Source organism: Abrus precatorius, unplaced genomic scaffold (assembly GCF_003935025.1).
Source record: "Abrus precatorius isolate BTA unplaced genomic scaffold, Abrus_2018 Scaffold9, whole genome shotgun sequence".
NCBI classification, from domain to species: domain Eukaryota; kingdom Viridiplantae; phylum Streptophyta; class Magnoliopsida; order Fabales; family Fabaceae; genus Abrus; species Abrus precatorius.
In genome coordinates, this window is record NW_020874439.1 from 31,669,614 (window position 1) to 31,693,911 (window position 24,298).

The following is a 24,298-nucleotide window of genomic DNA, read 5'->3' on the forward strand; positions in this document are numbered from 1 at the left end:
AGTGTGATGGAAAACACGTTGCTGGAAATCGAACCCTACTGCTCTCCTTAGGCTTCAAATTTTCACTCAAGTGAAAGAATACCCAAAATGCAAAAGTAAAAATCTATTTACTATTATTTTAAAATTTATTATTTTAAAAGTAAACAAACTTTTACCTACTATCTTTTGTTCTATATATAAAAAAACAAATATCTAATTAATCAAGACTAAGAATGAGTAATAATATATCATAAATTTATACTCTACTTCAAAATTAACTATAATATTAAATAGTCAAATTAGTATGTAATATGTTAAATGAAAATATATTTATTTATTTTGGATAAAACATGAGTATCTCATTAATACAAATTTTTCAATAAATAAAAATATAAAAAAGTTAATGCATAGAAAAGAATAGTTTTTATTTTTTATATTCAAGACAATAAATATTGATAGTTATTTCTTATAAATATAATCAAAATAATATTAACGGAGAAATGAAACTTGAGTATTGAAGAATTTATTTTTGGTCAAGGAATATTGAAGCAGTTAAATCCATCTAGACCCAGTCCTAGTGGCCCAATGTTTAAATATTGGACAATTTATACAATTGCCACTTAGTTGCAATCAGCATTAAATCCCAATGAAATATCTTAACTGCTTCATAAGATAATGTTATCCATTGCTAAGAAAAATAATAATTAAAAACCTTTAGATCCAGTGTGAGGCAGAAGGGGTTAACAAAAGAGTGGTATGCATGCATGCACCCAACTTTTTGACCAAGAAAAAAATGATTTTGAGTTATGAACCAAAATGAACGCCCAAACAAGTCCTAAGAAATAGTTTATGAAAATTGGCACCAATAATTTCTTACTATGCCTCTTTAAATTAGGAAATGATGAGACAACACAAAATTTAGCTTCAGCCTGCCACGCAGCAAATGAATTAACAACGCATATGTGCCATCTTTGATATATAAAAAACCTGCATCAGAATGAGAGCAATATTGGATGTTGTTCAAAGCAATTAAAAATTACTACTTTTGATTATTATGTTTTACCAGTGAAAAAATGAAGGAATTGGGGTCTTAGCTTCAACCTTCAAAACATAGTAATTACTTTCCTATGTACCAGCCTAACCACCCTAAGAAAAAACTGCCCTTTATATTTGATTTAGTAAGGAACATGTATAATTCATTATAGCTACATGCTTATGTGCAAAAACAAAATTAAAGTAAAAAAATAAAAATAAAAATTAAGACCACCTTATTATGTCCTTTATCTCTTGGCAAATCGAGTTATATTGGCTAGAACCGTTCTCAAGCTTCGGATTCCTGCTCCAGATTTTGAGCTTACCATCATCTGCAACAGACACAATGCAAAACACAAAGCTTAGTCCAACAATGATGCCAGAAAAAATAGTATGAAAAAACCTGCACAAAGAATCAGCATACCAGAGGCTGAACTACAGACTTGTTCTGCAAAAGGCTCTGGAATCAAGCATGCAGAAACGTGTCAATCTCCAAAATAGAAGATTTTCAGACAAAAGGTTAATTTGGATGGCCAATATTTACCTCTTCAATTTGCATGGCACGTCGTGCCACATCAATTGGAAAAACCACATCTGTCTTAGTTAATACTATCTGATATTTAGTTTTTGATCTGCAAATCGATATCACCCATTGAATAAATTTAGGTATCACAAAACCGATTTTGAGTTGATATGATCAGAATATAAGTCATACTTATATTTGTAAGTAGTAACTTGCCCAAGGAAAAAAGAAATTAACAACAAAGATGTGTAGCACCAGTTGTCTTGTCTATGTATGGCGTACCTTTCCATTAATTCAATTAGCTCATAATCTCTTGGTTTCATACCCCATTTTGTATCAATCAGAAGGCATACTCGTTTGAGACCAACTCTTGTGGAAACATACTCCTTCACCTACAGTTAGAGGTTTCCAAGAAACACAATTGATCAGTGCTTGATATAACAACGAATCCTAAAATCCACTCCATGAACATGTCAACAACAAAATACAAGGAAATGCTAACACCTATGATCACATATACTATCCCAGAGCAAAGACCGAAAAGATACATAAAAAGCACATCTATGTAGCTAGAGCAAAGTTAAACATATAAAAGGATGTGTGGCAACAAAACAATGTGAAGCTTTTGTAGAACAACTGGTAACCAAAGTCTTATCTGGCGTCTACTAAATGGGTCAATTGACAATAGAAATTAATATAGTGTTTTTGTAATCAAAACAGAAATTAAGATTTTAATATATTCATTATTGACTGAGAATTGATAGGTTTTCAAGTTATGGGTGACTAGAGTGATAGGAAGATAGGTGAAAACAGGAGATACATAGTGAAATGAGAAAAGAAGGGTTCTTATTATCCAGATGAACAGAAAATAAACTTGAGACAGAATTCTCTTACAAGTGGTGTTCCCTTTTTCACTGAGAATGATCAGTTTGTATTATTTTCTCCAAGATAGCTTTCTTCACAATCTTTCCCTATTCAAACTCCAAAAGGAACCTTATGCAATTGGCTCATTAACCATCTATTAACTCCAAATAAACCCAATTGTAGCTGATGCATTAAACTCCTACTAAAACTTACGTAACTTACTCATGACACATTAACCACATATTATTACTGTTTATTCCTCCAATAATAAACCCTCCAAACCTTATTCTCCTCATTAATTATTGGCATAGGCTCATGCGAAACAGACCCCTATATCACCCAATTTTTGTACAAACAGTTGAATTTTTTTTTTTTTTAATTAGTGATGAAAGAAAGAAATCTTAGCTTAGTGTATAACATGATTTCTATGTCAAATTTTGAACAGTGAACCTCTGATGTCTGACATAAACATCATACCAAGTTTTAAAGACTTAACCAGTGCCAAAGTTCATATCATCATGTTTTGATATTATGTCAAAGAGGATTGCTTATTCGCCAGTGTTTTTGTAATTAAATCTGTCTTAATGAATTTCATTATTTATCACAAAAAAACATTCCAACATGATTTAAATCATCCACATGGCAGCCTTTAAGTGTATAAGCGGAGGCTTCATGCAAGAAATTGAGTTCCAGGAGACAATTTAATTAGTTAGTGAACACAAAATCAATTAGCAAAATTATTTTTGTCCCAATAGATTAATAAAACATTCCAAAAACTGAATCAGCATCCGTCCATTCCCTAAGGCCACTTTCTTGCTCTGCTAGTAATAGTTATGAATTGGTCTAGTGATTACACTATGCACATAACTTGAAGCATGGGAATACTAGTACCTATGGTATGATAATAATATAGAGGCTAAACCAAACTTTTAAGAAACAACCTGATCGCTGAGAGATTAAATATGATTTGCATACTTACAAGCTCCTCCCAAGCTTCTTTCACTTCTTCTTTGGCATAAGCAAATCCGTAGCCTGGCAAATCAACTAAGCTAAGCTTTGTTCCCAGCTTGAAGAAGTTAATTGTCTGCACAAAATCCATTATTTGTTACAAAAGAACATTTCATTTATCAACACTTTATCTTTTAAATTTCAACGTGTCAATTTTTAAGAATTTAAGATACCTGTGTAAGGCCAGGCTTGTCTGATGTCCGCACAACCCCCCATTGTCTAGTGAGTGCATTAAGAAGAGATGACTTCCCAACATTTGACCTTCCTGATAACCAGAACACAAGCAGAAATATCATTTCCACTTGTTTCTCGTAGCAAGTACATTAATGTCTACCATGGATTCTACTTTCTACGCCACATAATTTACTTCATTATCTGCGCCCTTAAGTAAGAGACAAAAATCACCCTAAACCTTTCAGCTAAAAGTTTGTTTGAATTTCCATTGCTGGAATTGATGGTACTTAATGGACTTGCGAAATAGTAGATTCTTGTATCACATGATAAAATGCATTTAGTGATCATGGATATTAGTGTCTAGGAAGATACACTCAATTAATATTAGCCTAGGAAATACTCTCCAATCCATTATGTCTATTGAGAGCCTATATACATGGATGATGGAACCAGAAATAAGATAAAAAGTATCAACATAACACTTTGACCTAAAAACTGAAATAATCCCATAATATAATTAAAATAAACCAACAAAACAAAGGGATGAAGAAAGAGATCAAATGAAAGTGTCTTAAAAGTGTACCAGCAAATGCAATCTCTGGAAGATTAGGAGGTGGAAATGATGATGAGACCTTTGCAGCAGCAAAAAATTCCAATTTATTCCTAAATATCTGTCACAGTTAATCAAAACAGAATGTCAACATTTTCAGGGGTGAGGCAACAATAATTAAAATGAATAGCATTGCTTATTCTATAAGTATATATTGTTGTTTTTTATTGCATTAAAGGACATACATTTTCTTCAATTTTCTCTCTTTCCAAACTGGTAGAGAAGGGAATATTATCTAAGGGTGCAGAAAGATCTATATTGTAGCCTGCCCTTCTTATGTCAATCATGCGTCTCCTGCCCAACAGCTGTGAATAATAACAGTAGTACAAGAAATCAAAATACCTTCACATTGATAGTGGAACAACAGAATCAACACAACAATCAAAAGCCCCTGCTCATACAAATTACATTTTTTTCTACAAAAGAAAGTAGTGAAGGGCTAGGTTGTATTGCACGGAACTGAGCAATCTTGGACATTTTAGGCTCTTCCTCAGACTCCTTTTTCTTCTCTTCTTTACTTCCTGAAAATAACTTAGGGAATGAACACCTTTCGTTATCCAGAATTAAAAACACATTAATCACTAATTATAAAATCATACAATCACCTCATCCAATTACCAGTATGATCTCAGAATATATCTTTGAGTTCCCAAGGCATATATTATCATAACAACAAATAAAGAATTATCAAAATAACTATGATAATGCAAAGAAAGGAAGATAAGTTACATACCATTAATATCAATGTGATCATCTAATCTCTTGTTTGAAACATCATATGGGTCAATCTTTATTACCCTTTTCTTCTTCCTTGGACGATCATCTAGTGTCTCAGCATCATCATCCAATGTTGCTTTATCTCTAGCCTTTTTCTTAGCAAAACTCAAAGGAGACACAACCTCTTGGATTTTCCCCTTCCTCAATTCAGATGTCTTTCCTCTATTTTTCTTCACTAAACCACTTCCTTGATCATCTATCCCAACACATTCCACTCTCCCCACATCCTTTGCCTTGGATTTTGGTTTAGCAGTAGCTAACACAACATTTTCCCTCTTTTCCTTCCCACTGTGAGCCGAATGCTTCACTTTTGACCCAGCATTCCTAGACTTTCCGGTAACCCACATTGTCCGGTGGCTGGTGTTCCCTTCAACAGGTTCACTTTTCACCTTCTTCTCTCTTTTCGTAAACAAGGTTTTCTTCTTGGATGTTGCCACACCATTCCCTGACTTCACATTTTCATCCATTCCCTCCTTGGCATATACTCTCTTCTTCTTCCCACAAGAATCCAAAGTTCTCAACTTTCTTCTCTCACCACCTTCTTCACCTGACTTCATCCCTTGAAATTTGACCCTTTTCTTCAACTGCCCCTCAGACACATTTTCTCTATCATAAACTCCATTTTTTTCAAAAGAAAATTCACCCTTCTTACTTCTCATAGAGCCCCTTGAAGTACTTACAACAAGTTTAGCCTTTTTCTTTAGCTTCTGCCTTGAAATAGCTTCAGCAGGCATTTTGCTCAATGCCACTCTTTTTCTTATACTTATTCAACAAATATAACAATTTCAAAACAGCATAGAAGTAAGAACACCCCACATGATTTTTGTGTTCAACAAAGCAAATAAAAGGGGCAGAACTACCTTTGAATCTTAAACAGTTTGATTTCTCTCAAAAGAAAGGATCGTGAAGAAGGAAAAAACAACTTAGGCAAAGGATTATGTTCCAAAGTTACGAACTTTCATTGAAAATTTGAGAAGTAACTTTTCATGCTGTGGAGGCGGTGATCCCATGACATGGGAAGGAAACACAGGTAAAAGGGCGTGAGTTGCAACACCAATATGGGACTATTAGACTTTTTGAGATCGACAAAAACAAACATTTTGGGCCATTTAACACTTCTCATCTTTCAACTCTCCTATTTGGGCCTTTGTTTGGGCTGTTCCTCGTTGTGTTTCGGGCTTCAGATTCCATCTTGAATCTTCTATTAACGACAAAAATAAAAAAAATGAAAGTATAAAAGTTGAATTGTGCTTCATGATTGCAGAATCATGTGAAAATATGCGCATTGAAATATTTGCAAGATTAGACGAGTTGTAACTAGTTTTTTAAATTGGTTAAAGAAATAATAGAAAAAGTAGTATTGATTAAAAAAAGTATTTTTTTGGGTATTTAGAGGGTATTTTTTAATTTAAGAACTAATAAATAAAAAAAAGAAAATAATAGATACTGTCAATATCAACAATAAATATTATGTTTTTATGTAAGAATAAATTGAAGGGATAGTGCTTTAAAATTGATTGAGAATTTATGGAATTAAATTGATATGGTGTATTATATCATACCATGTTTTCATAGAATTTGTCTTTGTAAAAAGTAGTTGAAAATAAATTAAAAAATTAAATTAGTAGCCATTGATACTTACTCGTTAGGAATTAGAAAAGTTCATGAAACATTCACAATTGAAGTAGTCCTTTTAATGAAAAACCTTTTTTAATCTAAATTAAGCATGCAAAAAGTAAACAATTTTTTTTAATCTAAATCGTAGATAGTATTCACAAAAATAATATTTTTCAAATCTCTATATTCACAGTTGGAGTATTTCTTTTAATGGGATTTTTTTTCATGCCCTAGATTTGAATTTCAGGCCTTATTTTAAAAAAACTAAAATATATATTACATAAACTAATTATCCATATAAATTAATTCATATTAACGGTTGATAACTGATTCCTTAAAAAATAAAATAATTTAGAGATTTTTTTGTCAATTAGTCTTAACTGTAAACATTTAATAAATAACATTGATGTTTCATTTTATGTTTGAATAAAATCAATTTCAAACTGTACACTATTATTTAAAAGAGGGATGAAAGTTGTGGTTCGAATTTGCTGATTCAATAATTAAAAGAATATTCTTTGTTGAAACCACAATAAGGTCAATTTTGACATAATGCATATCAGTTTGTTGAAAAGGGCTTGATATGATCCATTATTTATTTGTTCACTAAATCATTGCTTAGAAAAGTAAAGTATTATTCACTATCCTAATATCCTGTTTATTGAAAATTAAAAAGGAAAATGAAAAAGGCGAAAACAGAGATACATAGGAAACAAAATTCTATGGGCCAAGGGGGAAACATAGTCCTCACCCCAACCCAGTAAAATTACAAATTTCCTTCAATTAGTAATATAGACATTATGTTTTGTTTTATAAATAATAAAAAAGAGTAAATAAATTTGATTCCCAGCACCAATATCTCTGTCCCATCCTCTCAAAAAATAAAAATAAAAACTCCTTTTTATTTAATAATATACAAAACAGAAAATAAAAAATATTACGTAATCACTACCTTCTAACTGGATCTCTTTCTTCCATCCAGTTCCTTTTTAGGCAGCAAGAATATTTAAATGCTTTTGCTCTTTTTTTAAAAAATATTTGTACAATTTGACTATTATTAAGTATCAAATTTTGTACTTAACCCAAATTTTTAATTTGAAAAAATGGAGAGAATTTCATTTGAATTCAGTCACCGGAAACTTGCTACTCCGGTGATTCTTGGTTACTATTCGAAGTCGTTGCATCCCCCATTAACAAAGGCTTAAGCTTGTTGTCCCATACGTTCGCAAAAGCCACGGCGTCGCCGCCCCACTTTCTAACCTCAACCACCGCCAGCTCTGCCGTTAACCGGTAAACTTCAATCCCAATTCCAAAATTCCCATTCATCCCTTCCAACTCCACCCCGCATTCCTTCTTCCACCTCAACGCCATCCCCGCCGCCGTCCCCACCTCCTCCGCCGCCTCCACAATCTTCTCCGGCAACTCCCGAGACACCACCCATTCTTCCCCACCCGATTGCCCGAACAACCCGGACAAATCCAAACCCGACGAAAAAGATATAATATCAAACGCATTCAACTCCATCACCCTCTTCGGCCCAGACCCGAAACCCGACCCGGATCCAGACCCATGATCCTCCTCATGAAACTTAATCTCCTTATACCCCTTCTTAAACCACGGGTCCCGGGTCATCCCATCAACTGTAATCCGGGTTTCCGGGTTAGTATCAAGCAACTTAGACAAAAACCGCCGGAGCTCCGGCGACATCCACCGTGGACACCGGAATTCACCCTTATAAATTTTCCGGTACATAACCATCAAATTCGGGTCATTAAAGGGTAAATAACCCGCAGCAAGAACAAACAAAACGACACCGCATGACCAAACATCAACCTTGGCTCCATCATATCCTTTCTTCGCTAAAATCTCAGGTGCCACGTAAGCGGGTGTTCCACAAAGTGTATGGAGCAAACCATCGGGTCGGATCTGATCCCTAACCGCACTTAAGCCGAAATCCGACACTTTCAAATCACCATTCTCGTCGAGGAGAAGATTCTCCGGCTTGAGATCACGGTGGAAAATGCCGCGTGAGTGGCAGTACCCGACGGCAGAGATTAACTGGTGAAAATACCGGCGACTCAGGTCCTCCGCGAATCGACCCTTTGAGATTTTCGCGAAGAGTTCGCCACCGCGAACGAAGTCCATGATGAAGTAGATCTTGGTCTTCGTTGCGAGGACCTCGTGGAGGCCCACGATGTGAGGGTGGTGGAGACGACTCATGATGCTGATTTCGCGTTTCACATTTCCGGCGAGGCCTGTTCCGGTGAGTTTCTTCTTGTTGATGATCTTCACCGCCACGCTCTGACCCGTTTGCACGTTGCGCGCGTAGTACACCTTCGCGAATGCACCGCAACCGAGGACTCTGCCGAGTTCGTATTTTCCGAACAGGGCGGTTTCCTCCGCCATTTGTTCGATCTCCGGCATCGTTGCACCGTCGTCACCAGAGACCGAACCCTATTTTTGATGCGGCGAAGAGTTAACTCGGAATCGAAATTGCGGATGGAATTTCACGAATTGGAGGGGCGAATTGAAATGGTTGGCTTGCAAATTTTGATTTTGGTGTTCAGAGGGAAATGGGGTGGCTACGTTTTTGTGGGAGAAAAAAATGAGTGTTTTTTAGTTTTTTGTTTGTAAGGTACGGCATCTTTGGAGGTAGAGAGAGAAAGAGAATATTGTGAGGTCTTGTGGGACACACGTGCATGTTGGTGAAGGTAAATGATGAAATGAGATTTTGCAACGTGTCACTTTGTGTTTTGTTTTCTTTCTTGTTTTTTATTTCATTAATTAAAGGCAATTGGTGTTTTCTGTTGCGTAAAACGTTGAAACGGTGAATGATTTGGTTCTGCTAAGCTGATTTATCGTTGCTGCGGTTCCTTAGTCCTTGTAATTTATGCTAAAAGTGAACATTTTCTTTCTCACTAAGGAGTTTTAGATTTGTAGTCATCAAAACTAGAAAGCATCTAAGTTAGTAGTATAAGTGTTAAATTAAAATGTCATTATATATTATAAAGAACGGAATTGACAGAAGTGATGAAAATACAGCAAACTTGTGACAACATTGGCTTCTAGTCCCCAACATGGAAACATAGGTTGGAGATGAAAATATTTTATGCATAAAGGACTAAATATATGGATAAAAATTATTTTAGTGGTTGAAACAATGATTAATCTCATGGAATTTTCTCATTAGATATCCCTTGCTAGACTCGAATGTATACTACAAGAAATATAGTTTTCGGTGACTAAAATTTAGTAACAAAGGTAAAATTTCTCATTATTATATTTTATTATTAATATTTTTTATAATAGTGATTAAATTATAAGTTATTACTATAAATTTATATATAATGATAATATTAAATATCTTATTTTACTTAGTATGTCATTCATAATATTCTCATTTGCTTTAAAAGTCATACTTTTTGCTCTTTTGATGTTAATCCAATGATACATTGGAGTTGTACACCTATCAATATCTAAGTATATTATTGCACCTTAATCATATAAAACATTAAGTGTTATGACTTCAATATATAAATTAAGAGAGTTCAAATCATCAGTCAATTAAATAATAAAGTTTTGTAACTTAAATATTACATTAAACATTTTATTTTTCTTGTTATAAGACTAGTGGCACTGTATATCATGCGTAGCAATTATCGTTGGTCCTTGAAGTAATTAAAGAGTTGAATATTCTTTGCTGTTTTCATATTTCTTACGTTCTCTTAAGACTCTGAAACAAAAAATGAAATGGGAAATATCAAAATAGACGATTCACAATATCCCATGAATTTGAGCCACAAATTGAAGAGCAATCTCGAATAAATGTAGGGTGGGTTCTATGATGTAACGTCTCCATTGGAGAACCATGGGTTAGATAGAGCTAAGATACCGGAAATATCTCTCCGTCCATTATTTTAAAATAGAAACTACGTAATTGCATGATGTAATGCAACATTTTCACCCTTCAAAAATACATACCTTAAAACAAAAGAATTTCCTCCAAAATGTAAAAACACAATTTCTCATTTTTATATTGCACTGAGCCTCACTCGAGAGTAAGTCACTCTCTTTCAGTTGCTTAAAGGAGTATCCAATAAATGCTTAGCTCAGTAACTCATTAGCAATAGTTTCCTGTAGGGCTATTCCACTCTTTCCCTCTGGGGGAGCTACCAAAAAGTGGTAAGTATTCGCTCTTTCCCCTCACCCGAGGGTAAGTAGCTTCCCTTAGTTGAAATTACGTATGTAGTTATTAAACTTGGTTCAAGTTAATAGTTTGAAAAGTTTCGTTATTTGAAATATTTTTATAAGATAATCTCTATTATTAAGGATAACAAAATGTTGACTTTTCAAAAATTAAGCACTAGAATAAAAAAAAATAATCAAAGAATTAAAATCAAAATCTTATGAAAAAGTAGACATAAAAATATATTTAACCAAACCTAAATTAATGTAAATCAAATTAGGTAAATTTATTTAATACATAGTAAAGTTCTGTCAATATTTATTTTATGTTTATAGAATTCAATTTAAAATTTTAATAAAAAAAAAATCTTATTAGAGGTTCTGTTAGTCTGAGGTTGACTCTCCTTATGGATTGTTTAAAAAGAGAGATTTTAGAGGAGAGAAAAAAATCAAAATTTAAAATAAATATATTACTAAAAGTTCATATAAAATTAGGTGTCGGTGTCATGGTTTTATTATATAATAATACCTATTTATATAGTAAAATGTTGAAGGGATTACGGATGATATCTTCTTACCAATAATTTAAAATTCCTCCTACAATTATCAACAGTTGGAAATCCTAATTAAGGTCAAATGTAATATATACCAATCAATTCAAGAAGAATTTGATTATTATATACATGATATTTATTAAGATGTTTTTAACTTGGTTAATAATAAAGTTAAAATACATTTTATAAAATTTAAATAAATTTTCTTTCATGAATTAAATTTTGAGAATGACATACATCGATCCAAATATTAATTTTTTAATAATATCATAGTTGCCTTTAAATGATCCTTCAATTTGTGATGCCAAGCTAGACACGTAATTGGAAGGGAGAATTAAAATATGCAGTGTCTTATACGTAATGTTACTTAAACAAAAGGTGGAAGTGATAATGGGCAACACAATCCCATTGTTTTGTCTCATCTTTAATATTGTGAGCATGGGTGATGATTGAACTAAGTGTATATTTATATTCACCCTTGAATAATTATAAATTTATATTTATTTTAACATTTTTAATTGTATTTTTTTTTATGTTGAATTCATATTTTATTTTTTTAAAATTTACTTGCAACATTTAATAAGAAATATTTTGCATGACCATAGCCATGCATGTGGGTGCATGTTACGTTTAAAAAACAATGGATGGTTCACATGCAATTTTGCTAAGCAAAAGCACTTAGTTAAAGCACAAACCTCATAAGTCGACAAACAAAATTTAATTTCATGGAATAATGGGAGGCCAAGATATCCACATCACCTTGCTTATATAATTCATATTATGTTTAAATTATTACGTATTTATATATATTTTTAATGTTATTAGTTATAATTTATATGATAAATTTATGTTTATAAGTATTCAACATATTTTTAAAAATATATTTCATATTTTTATTTTTTAGAAGCAAGAAATACTCGAAAAGAGAGAAATATAAATAAATAAAGTAAAAGATATCACAAATGATATAATATAATAAAAAGTAGGTAAAATTGTTGTACAAGATACAGGGGTGAATCTAATTTTCATTTTATACCTAAAATTTAAAATTTTAGGTGAGAATGAATTGAAAAAAAAATTATATTAAATTTAAAAAAGTTTTATATCAACCTATTTTTGGAATTAAATATATTAAAAAATTTCTTAATAAAAACAATATTATATTATAAATATTGAATTATTAATTTTTATATTATAAATAAGAGTTTATTATTTTAAAAAATAAAATATTAATTAAATTAATTGAAAACGTGAATTACACTTTCTTGTACTGCAATAATTTTACTTTTTATACACATTTTTCTTAATTAAATTTTATAGATTAAAATTGTTACTTATTTTTTTAATTTAAAATTTACTTTTAAAAATTTTATCTCATAAATTTATAATTATTGATATATATATATATATTAATTATTTAAATTTAATTAAAATTAATTTTAGCACTATATAATACAATTATTATTTTAAAATTAATTATATTTTTATTTAATTTTACTAAATTTTTATCATTTTGATACATACCATTCATAGAAATAAAGTTAAGTTAAAATAAATTTTTAAAAGATTTATTATTTAAAATGATTTTACTATATATAAAATTATTTACAGAATATAAATTTTGTTCTTTAATATATATATATTCTAAAAATAAAATACCAGTGCATTAGATGATTAAGTATATATAAAAAGTTTGATTTGTTTCCAACTACATACTTATTTATATAATATTATTAACGTTACTAATAACTATTTTGCTGAAAACCTTTTTCAAACATCTTAAACTCTATCCTTAAATGATAATAAACTATTCTATTTTAACGCTTCGATTCCGCATCTATATATTTAAAAATGTGTAATTTTTTGTAACTTTGCATATTTAGTGATTTATTTTTGTCGAAAATTAATCACTATTGTTTATTTATTTATTTTTAGTCATTAATCACTATTTTTTTTTCGTCAAACGCTAATCACTATTGTTAAACGCACGTTAGTTTCAATTCATAAGGGTTAGCACGGCTTTGAAATCTACTCTTCAGTGCACTGGTGAAGTATTACGAAAATACATATGCTGAACACTACACTCTCAATCGCATGTAGCTTAAATCAAATTTAAAATATGCTTTCTTTTATTTTTAAAATGCTTTTTTTTTCCAGAGCTGTGACCCATTTAAAATGCAAGAGAACAGTTTTGAGTCAATTCTCGAAGTCAATTTTAGCATTCTAGTGCAATTATTTTTTCAAGAAGGATAGTGACCTTCTCTTCCTAAGAGGAATTTATGTGAACTTAACTATTTTATGTTAAGTTTTAAAAAATGATCATTATTCAATAACTACGCACAACTTAAATTTTAATACCAAAAAAATATAAATATGGTAGTCCTTTTGAATAAATAACAAGTTTTCTTTTTAAAGTGTTGAGTGCAATTCTCCCCAAGTTTATTATCTCACCATATATGTTTACCTTTTCTGAGCACATGAACTCCTTTATATCCATAATTGAACTGAACTATTGAAGCATCTCTTTCCTGTGGTTGAGCATGAGGTCCTACTTCACTAACATTTGACCTTTCCAAATATTGAGATGATGACGATTCACTTCAGTTGCTTTTGGAATCATTATTTGGTCTCTTCTTTTGAAGTTTGAGTTGTTTTATTGTTTGTTTATTTAAAAAGCTATAAAAAATGCCTACTAGTACTACCTGCCTCCTTTTTCCTTTTTAAATTTATTTATGAATTGGTTTTCTTTAATTGATCATTGTAGTCTATTTAGGCAATATAAGATTTTATGACTAACTTTACTTATTAAAAGTGATGAGAAGGCAATATAAGACTGATTGATATTCGCAAGATAGAAACATACATATACAAGAAAACATTGCACTATAATATAAACATCAATTTCCTTCTTTCCTTCATGACATGCAATTAATATTTCTTTCAGAAAGATGTTTACAGTTTTAATTTGATGATACCTTGGTATGATAATAATTAATTATATTCGTCCGTTTCCTTTTTCAAAATTGATAGAGCAGCAAATGAATGTTACAAAAAATTCGTACTATAAATATATATGACTGTATAGTTATATAAAAATAAAAAGTGGTGTTGAATGCTGAATTTATGGAAGGAAATGAAAATTAGTTATGGAGATATGTGTACACACCAAGAGAAGAAATAGCAATTGGAGATAAATCATAGAATGGCTCTACTGGAAACAAAATTTTGCAAAATATTCTATGGGTATTTTATGTATAATTAAGTTTGAATTAAATTAAATTATATGTGTAATCAAATTGTAAATTATTTGATTATATAGACTAATGTTAGGAACTAATTCATTCAGAAGTTTTAAACATGAATGGTTTTAAATATCCACTATGATGATGATGATGATGTAAAGTTTATGTGTATGTCACAAATTATAACAAAATATATAAAATAAAATAAGTAAACAAATTTAATAATACATGTGTGTTAATAATTTATTTAACACATATACCAATATTGCAGACTAATAGGGTCACCTATCACATGTATCTTTAGACTTCCAGGTGCAGGTAGAGCTTTACTTTCAATTCCAACCAGAACATCTAGCATCATTGTTCGTCCTTTTTTATTTCTATTTATTTTTAATCTGTTATTCAAAATACATTTTTTTATTATAATTTTTTTTTGGAAAAAGAGATACTACCCTAATTTCAAAACAAGAAAAATAGTTAGAATCAATTTTTTTTTTATAAAATGTATATTTATCTTATCTCAAAGAAACGAGTAAATATTCAAACATGTAATTAAAATATATTTTTATTTATATAACTAATTATTTTGTTTCAAATAATAAATAAAACATAAATCTGAAAGAAACTAAGTGAGAGACAACCTTTTCACCACTCTGCCAACAAAAATTGAACTGACTCTGGATTTGGGCCTATTACAAGAACTTGGCTCCACAGATACTACCACTTCATGCATTAACCAGTTCAATCGTTGTAAAAGAAAATAAAAAATACCAGTTCAATCAAACAGAGGAAGAGACAAAGGAGGAAAAATCCTAAGGGTCATATGGTAGTGCTTATCATAAACAATTTAATTAAATATTTATTAACAAATTTTTATGGTATAATAACTTATTTAAAAATTTAAACATAAAATTTATCAAAATAAACTAAAAAAAGTTACAACATAATTTTACTACTACTCACTTGGCGTTTAGATGTATTTTCATTTTTCGATCTTTTTCTTTTTTATATCAAATTAGAGTCAAGCATCGTTATGATATCTAATATCACAATACACTGAAGCTAAAATAACTAAATAAAGAGAAGTCTATGCATATATAGTTCATAGAAAGAACAACCTAAACAGGAATACACAGTCATCATTCTATATATCATATGATATACATAGAAAGAAAATATATTCAAGGCATGTTTAGCTTGTTGCCACACTTGCACCTCCATGCTTCCGGGTAGTACTCAGCAGTCACCGGTGTGCCCGGCGGAACGGTCACATGAACCGGCCGGCAGGGTGTACACTTGCCACACTTGGAGGTGCATTGTGGTGGTGATGACCCTGGTCCACCTATAAACCTCCTTGTCCAATCTAGGGAAACTTTTGTTTTCCCTTCAAACACCGTGCCTTCTCCAATTCTCCCCTCATATTTCTGGCCAATAACATAATTGTCTAATAATTAGTGTTCAATTAATAAAATTGAAACAAATAGACCAACATAAAGTCCAATGGTTTTTTTTCCCTCTAATATCATTTTTCAGAGTTGAATTTAAGCACCTAAAAAATAATAAATTTGTATTGATGTAAACATTTGATAAAGTACTTCTCTTATAAAATTTTACTATATTATTAATCGTTTAAACTCAACTCATAAGATAATTAAGGAATAGAGATTAAAATATTTCAAATCAAATAAAGTTAAAAAAAAAAAACCTTCAAATTCGACCATATATACTACCAGTACAAATTTGTGAGACATTGGTTCTCTAATCTCTGGGGTGATGTGGGCCAGTGGGACCATGGAGAGTTCATGATCCTGAACATGCATGAATACTGAATAGTCAGTGATCACTTCAGTGTGGACCCAATTGGGAAGCACATGGTCCACTGGCCCCTTGTGTTACCCAATCACAGTGGAATTCATGTATCGGACGGCTAGCATTGTAGCAGTTCCTATACCTATATTTTGGTGCATTATAGCCCTGCATATCAGTTTGTTCTAAGAGGGGTGTCTGGGATGGTAAGAATATGTTGGAGACTGTAAAAATAAGCTGTTTAAGTCTTCACCAATTCCAGAAATAGAGTTGTGCCCAGGTAGATTAATTACCATAAAAACAAACCCTTGTGTTGTATTTTATATTTTGATGTCACATTTACAATCTATTTGATTTAAATTTTTAGTAGAATTGATTTTAGGCCGTTAAATATGTTTGAGATATGTTGGATAAATTAATCCGAATCTCAAATATACTAATAACTTTCATTGAAAAGTGTCAAAGTTGATTTTTCAACTTTAAACCAAACAGTAAAATGCCACTCGACACACTAGGAAAGAAAATGAATGAAAAGACTTTTAATTTGATAAAAATGAGTGATATAAAAGAATTTTTTTAAAAATTATTAAAAAAATTATAGTAAATTATATTTTGAATATTTTAATTATTAATCAAATTTAATTGGTATGTAATTTATCTAGCTGAGCTTATTTGCTGAGTTTGTAAACCGAACAATCTCCTAGTAATTGGAATTAGATAAGGAAGGTACTAGAAAAAACAAGGGCATAATTTTTATTAAAAGAGAAAAAACAAGAATGGGTTTATTTAGGTAGACAAATGCATGTGACCTACCTGATAATCTGTATTAGCTTTGGCTAACATGGGACACTTGCTTGCATCTACGTTGGAGAAGGGATGAAAGGGTGTGAGTTAGATAAAACCAAAAGTGAATTTATGATTTAAATTGATTTCATAGTGTTAAGCAAAATTAGAGGAGTGGAGAAGAGTAATGGAAATTTAGAATTTAAAGGGTGTAGTAGTGTTGCATACCTAGACATGTAATGGTGGAGCCAGTAGAACTTCTGAAGATAAATGTGCAAACTGAGAGCATGAGAAAGAAGGAAACTCTCGGATGAAGATTGGTTTTGTTTATGAACCTGTTGGTATTTCCCTTCCTCTCCATGAACAAGAAGAAAGATCCTTCAGAAAGACTCAAGATCAATGGCACTGTGAAGATTGCAGATATATGCCTGACACTCTCTCTCTAACCTTTAAAGAGCCTGTCTCCACTCTCAAGCTACAAGCCCCAGTAATAGGGTTTACAACACTAGGGACTTGTACGTACCATGCAAATGTTAAGCTAAACATACACCTAAGTACCTAACACTTTGAGCCCATTTGTCTAGGACTAAAATGCATGGATATCATAAAATCTTAAAATTATAGGAATTAACTTGGCTATAATTTAACACAAAATTAATATAAAAAGAGAGAATTTATGTTTAACGGTATCATGAATTATTATAGTGTAATGAAAATGTTTATTTATTTAATTAGAGTGGTATTTCTATCCATGTGGGTATTAAAGTTAAAAAATAAAAGGAAAAAAATGTTTAAATACAACTAAGAATATGTAAAACTATATATTCAACATGAATATGGTCATATAGGTACAACCTATGTAGAGTGTTATATATACTTTCTTATTGAATCAGAAATCACACACGTTTTCCTTTCCACTCTCTCATTTCACTATTTTCTCTGAAGTGTATTGTGACTGTGATAAAGACGCATGCTATAAGTAGCTAGAGAGATTTAAGAAATAACAGTGCAAGATGGGAAAAGTGGATCGAATGTGGCAGAGGAGTTTGAATCATGCAAGACAGATTAAAAGACAGTAATAAAACAAAAGGTGAATCTATACGAATCGTGGCTTCCTAGGCAATACCATGTTTGGGTAAACGAATTTATTATAAATTTTCAATGCAAAAACCTTATTCACTATTTGATATTAGAACACCAATCAACAAAGTATAATGAATGGTGTGACACTTTTTTATTTGTCATGATGAATATTGCTTAATTAGTCATGTTTAAGATAATCTTCAATGTGCCCAATTTCTCACGGCAGTTATTTGATGGGACAAATATGAGAAGACAAAAGGACACTTACCAAATGGATGTCTAACTAGTTTTTGAAAACGTTGTTATTGGTTGGATAAGGGAACTCTATATAGGTTACCAAATTTTCCAATTACATGTTTGAGCAATATTGAGTCCATAATGCTTATCCACTTACACTTTGTTATTCAAACAGGCTTATGAAGTAAGACCAATGTCAAATTCAAGTACGATTAACTTTTATTTTGGCTTACTATATATATATATATATATATATGTTTTAACACTTACAAACTTTATTTTTTTCTAAAATGGTTTCTCTTATCACTAAGTACATATACACAGGTACAAATATATATTCCTAGCAACCAGTAAGAAGGATTATTTTCAAAAGTTTTAAAACTTGTGAAAATTTAGTCAAAGCTACTGTTGTTTTAAAAAAGTTAAAACTAAATTTAGCTGTATTTAGAATATATTTTATCCATATAATTTATATCACCTATTTGTGAAGGTCAATCATTTATTAATTATCTCATTTATGAGTTTTTATGAAAATTATTAAATAAATTTATCAATTAATGTTCCCTCTGGGAGATTTTTCTAACAGGATTATCTTGCAGTCTTTCTTCTGTCTTCCAACGACTTCCAAACCTGGAGAAAGTTAGAACAATCCCAAACCTTTCCTCTGCTGCTTTGTGCTCTCACTGCAACTACCCTCTTTCCACTCTTATCTATGCAATTTCTGTTCTCAAGCTACAATTTTTTATGACAAATGCTAATAAGTATTCTTAAATCACTTCTAAAGAATTCAAAGATAAGAAAAAAAAATTAATACAAGGCTATTCTTTTAATTTATTAATGTAGTTGTATTTATTAATTTTAGTGATGTCTATCATAGTCATAAATTAATCCAATAAACATCATTGGATAGTTCTGGCTTTAATATATGTGTCAACCGTAGCTCTTTTTTAAAAAAAGTTGAAATAATATCAAATTAGTGACCACCCACAGGAAATATTGTTATAGATTCCACCTCTCGTTTTGATGGATTAAAATAATCCGGTTCAAACTTCAAAGTTTGGATCTTTATAGCAATACCCTGTAGTTGTAATCACCATTGAGAAGTGAAATATTAGGTGTTTGGAATATTTTGGTACTTGCAATTTCGGATTCATTATGTAATTAACAATTCACTAAATACAATATTCTCGTTCACCCTGTTCCAGCTTGGTTTCTGGGAAAGGACAAAATTGCACGACACTGAAAATGCACCCAACATCTAGGTAGTTTAATTTCCATAAACCTTAATTTGCATACAAATTATCGTTAAACAAGCTTATTTGTAAATTTATATAATGTCAATATTACGTCAAAGCTTCATGCCTATAAACTTAAAATGATTATGGCTAGCAAATAGCAATTACAGAATTGGAAGCACACAAGGCAATTTTACTTATTTCCTTTCCTCTCCTCGTTCTCCATCCCATCCAAACGTACCGTAAAGTAAAAGTATATATATATATATATATATATATATCCCAATTTGGTATTCTTAAAAAGTCCTAAAAGTGCAGTCAAATATAAAGTATCAACACTTTGCAATTTATAAGAAAAAGATATAATTTTTTATATTATTTCTGAAGTTTACCAAATTGGGCCATGGTTTAAATGTCAAAGTACTGCTACTTTACATTTTACTACCCGACAACATTTTTTTTACTGAGTCTGAATTCAAAGGAAAAGGGGTTTGGACAAATATATGATCCAACTAAATGAAGGAAATGGGACATATTCATATTGGCAGGGATTTTTCTATCATTTTCATGTTAAAATTTATCATTCTTAATTTGGCAATTCTTATTTTAGTTACTGGGATTGTTAACTATGGCAATGTGTGAATTTAAACAAATAATGTAGCTGAGGACATGGTTTACATTTAGCAGTGACCATATCCAAATAGAGAGGCCAATGACTGGCTACTTCTGAATGTAATCTCACAAGCACAAATATTTGTTTTCATGTGAAACATATTGTTTGGTCCAAGTCAGCTTTTTCTTTTCCATTTACTTCCAAACAATTCAGAGATCACATGTAGTGTGTTCCCTTCATTTTATTGGGTATGGATTTAATTTGAAACCCAGCATTGTTGTGGCGTAGACTCTCTGAAAATTAGGGTCCTCTGTTTTTCACTTTTGGCTGACAATTTACATAACATGCACGAACAACTCAACTATTATGAAAAATTATGACAATTGATAATTCTTACTCTATAGTAGATACTATGCAAATGCAAGTTACTGAAAACCTTATGAAGCTTTCTTGTCTTTTCAGACCATCAATATTGAAAGAGTAATGTTATTTTTCCAATAATTTCTCACGAATAATTTTTACAATAAGAAGACAGATAAAAGAATGAAAGAAATGTGTAAGATGTAATGAATAATGCACTAAAAAGAAATAGAGAAAAAAAAATGTAAAGTATTGTCAAATTGTGAATGAAAATAGCATTATTCACTTTACAGAAATTAAACTCTTTGCTTCTTGAACCTTATTGATACACTTTACAAACATGTGCATCAATAAGTTATTTGCACAAGGTACTATAGTTTGTTCGATATACGAATAACTACAGAAGTAAGAAATATAAAACTATAATTTACTACATTCGACGAGTACTATGAATAAATTTTTTTCCCCCTATTACATGTTTATTTTCTAATTTATCCTAACCATACTGAGATGTAGGTTCTTTCTTAATTTTTCTTAAAATAGATGACGATTCTTATAAAATAATATTATAGAATTATTGTGAACACTTTTAAATTTATTTAGTAGATAAAATAATATATATAAATAAAAGATCTTCTTACACTAGTGTAAATCTACAAATTCTTATACTTAATCTGAACCTTTCATTTAACTTAAATCTAATGATCAATAAAGTAATAAATTATAACCTGTTAGATTTAAATTAAATAAAAGGCTCAAATTGAGTGTAAGAGTTTATAAACTTACACTGGTGTAAAAAGATCTTACCCAATATATATATATATGGTATGATAATTTAATTTATTAAATTCATTATTTTTGTATGCATCAAATGTAAAATAAAATAAAAGTTTAAAGTACATTTATTCTATATCATGTTTCCATTCAAATTTCATTTTTTTAATTTTTTAATTATATCTGTCAAACGGGCCTTTATATATTCAAGCTGTTCTTTCACAACCATCCTTTTGCTTTTATGTATGTAAATTCACCTTCATGCATGATAATGAGATCTTTAGTACCTAAGTGAAATTTACCGTTAACACGATGACCGATAATGAGAAAACCGAAGTGTTTTATGTTATATTATACATCAAACCTAGTTCTATGCTACAACTAAAAACATCAAACATTTTCATGTGAGGTTGACAGTGAACCAAAGCCTCCGGAAATTCTAGGTAGATGAATGGAATGGACTATGGAGACAAGCTTTAACCAAAGTCCAAAGGAAGTAAATCTAAAACATGACCCGCATGTTATGGTATTGAATGGACAAATAGAGCATTTTTTCTACACAAACATAATAATATACCGCAGGCTTTATATATGTAAGTTCTTTTGTTCTTCTGTGTCCACTCTTGTGAATGATCAAATTTTGGTGAAAGCTTCAGTAAATGATGAAGCTTGACAAGCGTGTTAAGAAAAGAGAACTGACTACGTTAAGAGACTTATAACATGTTTGATTTATATCAAGAAACATGTGAGTTCATGTTTATGTCAATGCTACTAGCTGTAGTTTTAGCATTATATTTATGTTTATAGTGTTTTCAACATGTCTCTAAACATGGACTTAGTGTTTGTTCGTTTGTTGTTAAATTTTTTTTATATTTCTCAATAATAAACACATGTTCTAATAAAAAATTATGGCTAAGATTAATTTTGATACACCTCTTAACTATGTCTAATGGTTCAAATTAATTTTATGAAGATAATTTTGTTCAACTTTAAAACAAAGGGGACCTTAAATTGTTCCCATGCTCTTGTTTTCATGCAAGGCTCATCTGGAGCAAGATATTGTTGTCTCCAACATTTGCCTTGGAACCGCATACTATGCAAGCTTAAAACTGATCCTTGTCCCACCACTTTGACAGTGAATTCAGAGGAAATGCGATAGTGACATGTGCAGGCAACTGTCCTAATAAGGTTCTCATTCTCTCAATTATTCAACTTTGAATAAAAGCTAGCTGACACTTTTTCTTCTTTTTCCTGAATTCATTTAAATTTGACAGATGAATCCTTCCCTTATCTCTCTCTTTCATGTGCTATATGTGTGTGTATATATATACATAAAATTTTTATTTTGAGGTTGGTTCATATGGAGCATTGAACAACATTAACTCAAATTTTATGCTCATTCTAGTTGATGGTCCTTTATTGGTAGGTAATTTGTCAAGTACATGTACATAGATTAGTTGATACACCTTTGGATAAGAAAAATATCTTTCTTCTCCATTCAATATACTGGAAAGAAAATAAAAATATAATGAGGGAACTGATTTGATTGGTGCTTACTCGGAAGCCCATATGTATGTATATTCCTGCACTATGTTACTGTTGCCCTGGTCTTTATTATGTACCAGGGTCGGTTTCAGAACTTAAATCAGATGGGCAGCAAAAATAAATGCTTTAATATATATGATATATTTTTAGTTAATTGTTAAAAATTAATTTTTCAAAGATAAAAATATATTGCCAAAATAAACATAATTTCGATATCAATACACTAAAAAAACTTAACTATTTATTAATTGTTCTAATCTTATAAATATTCATAATTATATATTCTTTTACATTATATATATGGGACCACCCTTGTCTCCCCTGCTTTGTAGTCACCTAGTGTGGTGGTGCACTATTCAATTTTTTATTTGGTCAACAGTCAACACCATGCACTCGTGTTGATACTGTTTCGGGTTTTGTCATGAAGTTAATGGAACTCTTTCTGTTTTGGTCAACGAAATTAATGGGCTCAACTTCCCCAACTTAGATGACAATTTGGGCCCATATAGGGCATATGGGTCAAGACATGTTCATCTTGGTTTTCAACCCATTCTGCTCTTGCAATTGAAAAATAAAATACAACACATATTTAGACCAAAAAATAGTTCTTGACAAAAAATAATAATTTAAAAATACAATACCACATACAGTATCTGGGGATATACGGAAGGCTTGAAACCAAAAGGTAAAAAGAAAACATAAAATCAGCCATTTTCTATAGGAAATATTTCTTAAGAAATAGTAATATAATTGTTATTGACTCAAATTAATATTAAAAATGCATAAGTTCATATGAGTGTCTCCATGAGTTTGTATTACTATTGTGTAATGAAATTAGCATGTTTGGGCTAAAAATCATGGATTTTGCTTCTTTATTAGAGCTGTTTTGTGAAAATCACTAAAATATAAACCTTTATTGAGATGTTAATGATCTTAAAAATCTGATATCTTACTCTGATTGGAAGAGTGCACGTGCATGGGGATCCATGAATCTCCCTGCCATTATCTTTTGCCCCTAAGACATAAATATTTTGATAATAAATTAAGCTAAATAATATGCATGGGACTGTGATCCTGCACAAAAGAAACTGCAGAAAGAAAAAATAAAAAACAAAAAGAGAAAAAACTTGGAGTTTCTGAAACACCAGAGATTCCCGGTTCAGCTCTTCATTCCAAAAACAGTAATAAAATACTAATAACAATTAATGAATTTTGTCTCATTTAACAATGTCACTGTACAAGACACTCACGCATTCACAGGTTTCTTTACCCAAAAAGAGAAACGCATTCACAAGTT

General features: G+C 30.8%; 2 protein-coding genes across 2 annotated transcripts; both read right to left on the reverse strand.

Annotated features, from left to right (window-relative positions):
- Positions 1-661: 661 nt before the first annotated feature.
- LOC113850197 lies at positions 662-6,009 on the reverse strand. The gene is made up of 11 exons (XM_027480615.1): positions 4,924-6,009; positions 4,599-4,711; positions 4,376-4,495; positions 4,164-4,251; positions 3,580-3,671; positions 3,378-3,482; positions 1,817-1,926; positions 1,556-1,643; positions 1,436-1,471; positions 1,247-1,343; positions 662-966 (listed from the first exon to the last, which is right to left on the reverse strand). The coding sequence occupies exons 1-10, from the start codon at positions 5,699-5,701 to the stop codon at positions 1,260-1,262; spliced, it is 1,614 nt and encodes a 537-aa protein (XP_027336416.1). The 5' UTR covers positions 5,702-6,009; the 3' UTR covers positions 662-966; positions 1,247-1,259.
- Positions 6,010-7,484: 1,475 nt separating this feature from the next.
- On the reverse strand, positions 7,485-9,215 carry LOC113849105 (CBL-interacting serine/threonine-protein kinase 11). Its single transcript, XM_027478731.1, has one exon. It carries the CDS (start codon positions 9,006-9,008, stop codon positions 7,728-7,730), a length of 1,281 nt encoding a protein of 426 aa, XP_027334532.1. The 5' UTR covers positions 9,009-9,215; the 3' UTR covers positions 7,485-7,727.
- Between the last annotated feature and the right edge of the window lie 15,083 nt (positions 9,216-24,298).